Below are 7,940 nucleotides of genomic sequence, written 5' to 3' on the forward strand. Positions count from 1 at the left end.
ACTAAGCTGGTGGGATTACCCTGTGAGAGACCCAGAAGGCTCTCTTCTAGGAAACACTCCATGTGCAGCACTACGTGCTTAGATGCAACATTTGCAGGCCTGGATGTCAGCAGGGTTTTGTTGCTTTACTTGTATTAAAGAAAGGCTTTTTAAGCAGAGTTACAATGCATTCACACCAGACCAGCTTTGGTGGGTACATGCAGGGAGAGGAGCCCTCTGTCTAAGAGGCAAGCACACACCAAACCGCTGCATGCATTTTGTAACATCATCCAGGCAGGCTCAGAGTCTGTTTGTTTTTCCCCTTTGTCCTAAAACGCAATTTGGCAGCTCTCAGTGACCAATCCATCCCCTGGAGTGTGCAGCTCCCTGCCCAGGAGAAGCAGCAGCTGCCCTCACAAAGACTCAGATGGTCTTTTCATTCGGCAGGGATTTAATTGTAGCTCTTGCTTCAGGACAGTTTCAAAGAGGACAGCTCGAGGGTCCTGACTACAAAGAGCTTTGGAGAGGGCACTTTGACAGTAAACTGTTCTCACCATTGTTCAGGCTCCCCCTTTCCGAAGGAATGACTCAATGCACCAGGACTGGCAGGGAGCCTCCAGCTTCTCAAAAACTGGGTAATGAGATTACAGGAGCAGCTCTCGGAGCTTTTGCTCTTCACTGCAGAAGAAACTTTTGCACTTGTAAAAACTCTGTGGACCTCTTTGAGGCCTCCTGATTACGAGCATGTCTTGAGGGGTGTCCATTTGGTAGGAAGCCGAGCGTATCTCAGGTGAAAAACTAGAGAGGGGCAAAACATGGACCCAAGAAGAATGCATATAATTTTTAAGCCTTCTTGGAAAAGTCATTACTCTTCAGATATCAAGTAACCGCAAATGAAAGGCAAAAAGATGTGTGGTGACTCCACAAGCAGAGAAGAAAAAACACATTATGTGTTTGCTCATACCAAACACACAAACTTTAATGTTTAAGAATGTGTTTGCACCAAGCTGTTTATAATAGTCAGAAATCATTTTTGCTGAGAAAATCACTGTGTGGCATTTAATCCCATAAAGACTCAGGTTAGGATGTGCCTCCTCTCCGAGAGAACACATCTCTGCAGCTTTCATTCCTCCTTGCAGAGATGGTCCAATAACAGGATGTGGTCTTAGAGGGGCATCAAAACTTGTCTCTGCTTATGCAGCAGCAGCTGTCAAGGAGGCATAGGAATGAGGAAAAACGCATGCAAACCTCGAGTCCAAAAGTAAATTTAAAAGGTTGTACTGACAGGACTCCAGGGTCTGTCAGAGCAAAAGTTGCCACCCTTCCATCATCACTGCCAGTTCCCATGAAAAGACCAGGCTTATGGCTCCTGCATGTATTTATGCAGAGATTTATTAACTGCAGTTATACAACACGAACATCAGGATTCATCTCCTTGAGATACTTAATTAAAAGCAAACTGTTTGGGAAACTCAACATGTATTTCCCTCTATGTTTCCGCTCCATCTAGTTTCAGAAGAGCAAATATATGGGATACAAACAGTCCTAGGCACTGCACAGCATATTAGCAAAGATTAAACCTCACACCCAGCAACACAGGCTTAACTCTAGTGAAGCAGAGCAGGAATAAATTCACATTTACCAAAAATGTAACTGAGTTACATGGAAGATTCCAAGTAGGACTTGGGTGGGAATTAGCTTCAGTTTAAAAGTTAGAGAAGTAAAAAAAGCAAGTACACAAATCAAAGTACACAGTTCTTCACAGTCATCTCAGAGGTGATGGGAATGGTGGCTGAAGAAAGTCAGCTGCAGAGAGCAGTCGCTCACTATGCACAGAATGCCAAAATACCCAGTTTCAATATCTGAGGGCTGCACAGGGGGAGAACTACTCTACCAGGATTGTATCAACACTCTCCTGGATGAGATCTGACTCCAGTATACATTCATCTAAGTGGTCTTGAGGTAAACTGGAGGTCTTGCCTATGCTCTCACTGTCACAATAAGGATGAAACCTGGAGATTGCAGGGCTCTCCAGCCGCTGGCATCGGCCATATTTGTGCTGTTTCCCTCTGTGTGAGTACATGTGCTCAAGCAGCTGGCTCTTCCGGAAAAACGAGCGGCCGCAAACGGTGCAACTGATTTTTCTCTTTCTTGAGAAAGAAAAATTACAGTTCAACTCCACTGGTTCGTGGTCCTTGGAGACGAGTGAGAGCTGGCTGATCTGCAGAGGCTCCAGGTCGCTGCAGCTCGGATGCTCCAGCTGATGGTCGTCCTCCTTCAGGAGGAAGGTCCCGAGCCGGTGGCCATCCCCAGCCTCCCTGTCCTCAGCCAAAGGCTGCACCTCTCCCAGGTCGCTGCTCTCGAGGATGGAGGCTGGCACACCAAACGGCAGTGAGCCCGAGACATGGGTGTGCAAGTGCTGCCGCAGCCCCCCCCGGGAGCTGAAACGCTCCCCGCAATAGTGACACAAGTGCACCTTGAGGCTGGCCTTAGCAAAGATGGGGCTCGCTACCTCTGGAGAAGGACGGGTGCAGCTCTGGGACACCACAGGCTCCGAGTCGCACCTCTCCTGCTTTATGGAGACCAAGAGCTTCGGATGCTCTTCTGCTGGCTTAGTGACAGCAGTGGGCTGAGCGGAGGGGCAAGCAACCTGCTGGTCCAGGGAGCTGTCATCCAGGCCAATGGCCAGGGAGAGCTGCAGCTGGGGGTGATCACCTTGGCCAGCAGGCCTGCTGCCCGCCTTGGGCAGGCTCTCCTTCATTCCCAGGCGTTCCTTTGCTGGTTTGTGCATGGTTGAGATCTGGATCCCATACAAATTTGAAGACTGCACCAGCTCTGGGGATAACACTTGGTTCATCTCAATGGCGATATGGGAGAGGTGGTCTGCATGGAGGAAGCGGATGCCCTCCTCCAGTCGGCTCTTGCTGACAGTCTGCTTTGGCCCTTTCCCGGTGTACATAATATGCAACAAGTAACTAAATATGTCAGGCTGGATGTCTGTAGGCTGAATCTTTATGCATTCACTGAAACAAGACAGATGATTAAATACATACAAGGCTCCAAGTTACAGTCCTGATCCATTACCTGCCTGTCCATTTGCACTGTTGTTTGCTGTTAGAGCAACACTCCCTGCCAAGACAAGCAGAAGCGCTCTGCTTGCACATCAAAACGCCTGAGCATGTATTTATCCCTATTATAAAAGCCATGTGCACAACCGTGTCCAGGGATTCTGCGAGTGGCCAGCTCTCAGTCTCCCCGTCACTCGCGGCACTGCAGTGAGGGCATGCAAGCTATGCATCACCAGCGTGTCCCGCTCCAGTAACACAACGAAAAGAATATTTGTGTGTTTAAGTAATAAAATCACCTGCTGCTACTGTATAATCTTTATGAACTTTGCATTTAAGTGTCAGTAAACAACATCTAGCGGAAAGGAAGTTAACCGATATTCTCACTTTCAGACGAAGGTCTACACGGCCTATACCTAATGATTATCTTGCAAAAGTGCTGGGGGCCACGACCCTCAAAAAGTAAGGGGAATGGACAAGTCGATTACAAGCAGCAAGGTACAGATTAGAGATGAGATTAGACCTTGGCACCACTGTTGTTATACCTGCAGAACCACTTCTGAGCCAGTTGGGTGAAGCACCTGAACAGCAGCCTGAAATTTATGATCTGTCTCAGCCCTTATCTGCAGAAGTCTCAAGTGCAGAACTGTGATAAAGGCTATGGCTTCTCCACTGCTTCAAGCCTGTGGATCCTGTCAGAAGGGATAGTCCCACCCAGCAAACTTGCCTGCAATCCAATGCAAGGTAATGGATGTACTGTGTATGGGTGGGAGGCACCTGGAAACCCCTAGATTACAAATCTGAGAGGTACTCACTGCAGGAGGACTGTGGTACTTACATGTTTATTTTCTCCCATCACACAGATGTCTCATATCTAAAATGTGGGACCTGATATTGGCATATGCAGACTAAGAGGGTGGTTTTAAATGGCAGCACGTTCTGGACTGGGAGTGTTTGGAGCCAAGGCGTGTGCTGGGTTAGGAAAATAATCTTAGGGCACCTAAAATCCTCACTTTAGGCTTTAATACCTTTAGAAAGTGGAAAATGTGTGAAGCTGGGCAGAGCGCTTAAAAGGTAGGAGAGCTGTGTGTCCTTACCTCGTCTGATGGATAAAGATCATCTTAAAATAGTTTGAAAAAGCAGCGAGCACCGCTCTGTGGGCTTTGAAGTAAACATCTCCAATGGCAACTGTGCAGTCACACAGAAAGCCAAACTCCCGCTGCATGTTCAGCTGCTGGAGGAGGAGGACGCTGTGGCCGGTCGCTTCCATGGTGAGCCTGAGAGCAAGAGCACAAGGCGTTTGTTCATCTCATGGAGCAATCGCACAGCTCATGAAGGCTCCAGTGTGGCTTTCTCACCACTGAAACGAGCCGGGCGTCCTCGCAGAACCCCTTTCCCGCTCCAGCCGGTCTCTGCACCCCGATCTAATAATTTCTCCGACGGTACCACCGCCGGTGCGCAGGCCCACATTAAATGCGCCCAAACCCTACCCGGGATTTTCCCACGTGCCAGGCAGAGCTGTTTCTCCTACACATTAACTACGCTCCGTGGTGTGCTGGCACTAACTTTAAACCTCGCTCGCGTTTTCACCATGCCCCTGGATCGTGCACGGTGCCGCACGGCTCACGGCGCTCGCCATCACTGGGCCCCGGCCGTGGAGCCGCGCAGGGGGCGTAGGAGCCGCTGGGCTGGCGGCGGAACCCGACAAAGCCCCATTGTGCCGGGCTGAGCCGGCCCCGCCCGCGGCCCTTTGACAAGAAACGCTGATATTTGCTACTGTTCAGCCCAAAACTATTGTGCAGGGGCAGGCAGCGGTGGAGCGGAACCAGCACCCTGCCCTGCCCTGAGGCCCGGCCCCCCGCGGCTCCCCGCGCCCGCGCAGCCGCTTACCCGCGCGGAAGCGCAGCTCTGAGCCCGGCGCGGCGCCGCTGCCCGCCCGGCGGATGGGGTGGGCGCTGCCCCCTCCCCCCCCCCTCCCCGCTTCCTGCCTCCGCCGCCGGCGCTGGGTCGGGTCTGCCCGCGCCGCTGCTGCGGTAAAGTGTGAGCGTGGGCCCGTGCGCGGCTCCTGCGCCGCCGTAGGCGCGGCGCTGCGCGGCTGCTGGCAGCGGTCACTGTGCCCGCAGCCCCCGAGGGCGGAGGGAGGGACTTTGGGGGCGGTTGTTTTCCGCCTGCAGGGACCTCACCGTGGGCCGGGGCACTTCGCGTCTTCAGGCTCCCCATGAGAGATACCGCCGGCCGAGCTCCTCAGCCGTTGCTAAAGTGTGGTTTTGTTGTGCCAGCGTTTTGGTTGAGGGTTGGGTTTTTTTTTTTTTTGCCATTTTTTAAACAGAAAAACCCGTGTGTAACAGGCGCCGCCCCGGTCTGCCTGCACAGGAAAATGGACCGAAGATACGATCTGTATTTTTTCACCACCGTCTGCGGCCTAAGAGCTTTCTTTAACCACCGGTGAATCCTGTAGACGCACCGTTCCTCGGCCGCCCCCCCAGTCTCTTCCTAATTTTTAACCCAGGGTTATGCTGGGTGAGAGCAGCCACGATGGGTTGGGTGCAGCTGGGTGCCCCAGGGCCTGGCAGAGGACAGGGTGCAGACAAGCAGTGCCACCCACTCTCAGACCTCCCGCCTCTGTGAGCACCTTTGGTCTGGTCCTCAATCCAGTCTTCGAGGCGTCTTTCCCATGAGTTTCATCCAACTGCTCTCTGAACCCGTTTAAAATTCCAGTCCCTGCAACCCTTGGCAGGGGGGTGTCTTTGGGATGGAAAAGGGAATGGAAGTTGTTCTTGATGTGCTTTCGTTGTTATTGGTGCAGTTTCAGAGATTTACCATGCCCTCCTTGGTGGCATCTCACCCGGCTTGGGGTTCTGCACAAGACATTCCATGCCTTGGATCATCCCTCTTGATTTTCTCTCAGCGTGTGATACTTTGCAGTTCATTCTCCTATTGTGTGCCCATAATTGCAATTTTTTTAATTGGCCTGTGTCTGAGTTTTTAGGGCAGATAATGCTCCTGCTCCTCCGAATCCAGGTGCTTCTGGGGCTGTTTCCAGTGGCATCTTGAGGAGGGCTGAGCTTGGGTGGAGGATGGGTACAGGCCAAGAGAAGATGGGGCACAGGCTCTGAGGCATTTACCTGCGTGCAGTATTTGCTGCTTGTCCCCCTGCTCAGTAGAGCTTTCTCTTTTCCATTGCTCTATGGTTTATTTTAAATAGAAAGCTCACAAGGCTCAGGGACTGTCGTTCCCTCTGGTGTTTGCACAGCAGCGGATTGAGGGGTGGTGGAGCTGTGATCCTGCTGCTCTGACGGGTATCGGTAGCTGCTTTTCTTCCCTGGAAAGGTTGGCAGGACGTGGCTCAAGGTTTTGTGTTCTGTCCTGGGTTATTTAACATATTAACTTGCGTACAGAGTGAGTTCCTATTTGCAGATGGCATGTTATTTATTTAAATGATTAACAATTCACATGTTTATTTAGGTTGATTCTGGTCCAAAGGGGACTTTGAAGAGCTTCAGAGGAACTGGAGCCAAAATGATTGAAGCTATGATGAGAAACGGATTTTGGCGTTTCAATGTAAAACACAGGTGTTGATATCATATGCCTATGCCAGTAGGTCAAAAAAGAGAGCGGGATGTAATCACTGCTGCCTTTGAGTGCTTCTGCTTGCTCCTCCTCTGTGGCCAAAAAATAATGGGGAAGAGAAGCGTGGTGGTGGGCACTGAGGGAATGGAGACTGTGAAAAGGGGGCTGCTTTGTGCCTCATCCTAGTGGTGGTGGCAGAAGCTCCTGGTGTGATGCACATGGAAGGGCTGGGACAGAGTGAGAGGCTGCTTCAGCCCCACATGGGCACTCCTGGCTTCCTCTCCCCCTGAGACGTGTAAGGAGCTGAAAAGAAAAAGACCCTTGAACCATGAGAAAACCAACTTCTCCGTGTGATCTGAAAACCACAGGCCTGGCTTATGGAGGCCATTTATTTAACTTCCTATAAACCAGGAAAACCTACGAAGGAGCTGGGCCACGGGGGTCCTTCCACCTTTCGTGGGGGCTGGTGCCTTACAGCTGCAGAGGTTTTTTTCCCGTAGCACTGCTACAGGCATCACACTCTGGAGCTACAGCAGCAGTGGGGTGAGGGGGGAAAATAAGGGTTTTTTTTTTTGAGACACATTTTGAAAGCTCCACTTTTATTTTGTAGCGGTTAAAAAAATGCTCAGACGGACCCAGGAGGACGGGGTGATGTCCCATTTGGAAACTGGGATTATGTTAGTTGGGTTTATCCTGTTTTTTCTTGCATGATAGAGGAATGCTTCAGGAAAACCTTTGCAGTGACTGAAACAGGGATTGATGTTGGTTCATTTTGACATTGTGACACATTATTTTGTTGCTTTTTTTGGTTACTTTTGTAATTTTAAAAATTTTAATGAAATATTTTTAACTTTGCTACAATTAAATTTTCCCCTTCCACTTGTCCGGAACTAAGAGGGATCTTGGATAGCTGCAACAAACATAAAAATGATGATACCTCTAGAAACCGGATCTGAATGAAAGAGCTGTGCAGATGAAACACTCCCGATGCTTGCGCTGAATGACAAATGTCGCTTTGGGGGAGGGAAAGTCAAGTGGCAAGACGGGGGAAAGCCTGACCTGGCTTGTGATCTCTCGCAGCCCTGTGGCAGGTAGCAGAGGGGCAGCCCGCAGCTTCGGGAAATCCCATTTCCTCACACGAGCCAGTATGAGAGGAGCTGGATGCTGTTAGACAAGAGAGGTCTGGAGAGTGATGGGAAGAGGGCCTGGGAAAGCACCGAGAAAGATGGAAAAAAACTCAAAAGGGCTATCCCTGGGATGTGTGGCAACCCCTGTGCCCCCTGCATCACTTTAGAACTCAACGAGGGAAGGCAGTGATACTGACAA

General features: G+C 50.7%; 1 protein-coding gene across 1 annotated transcript; it reads right to left on the reverse strand.

Annotated features, from left to right (window-relative positions):
- Positions 1-1,353: 1,353 nt before the first annotated feature.
- Positions 1,354-5,001, reverse strand: ZBTB25 (zinc finger and BTB domain containing 25). Its single transcript, XM_061376137.1, has 3 exons — positions 4,935-5,001; positions 4,142-4,321; positions 1,354-3,002 (listed from the first exon to the last, which is right to left on the reverse strand). The coding sequence occupies exons 2-3, from the start codon at positions 4,312-4,314 to the stop codon at positions 1,865-1,867; spliced, it is 1,311 nt and encodes a 436-aa protein (XP_061232121.1). The 5' UTR covers positions 4,315-4,321; positions 4,935-5,001; the 3' UTR covers positions 1,354-1,864.
- Positions 5,002-7,940: the final 2,939 nt, after the last annotated feature.

The sequence above is a fragment of the Neopsephotus bourkii genome, unplaced genomic scaffold (genome assembly GCF_033783945.1).
Source record: "Neopsephotus bourkii isolate Nb327-2 ecotype Australia unplaced genomic scaffold, CSIRO-AGI_Nbou_v1 NB_1707, whole genome shotgun sequence".
Taxonomy (NCBI): Eukaryota; Metazoa; Chordata; class Aves; order Psittaciformes; family Psittacidae; genus Neopsephotus; species Neopsephotus bourkii.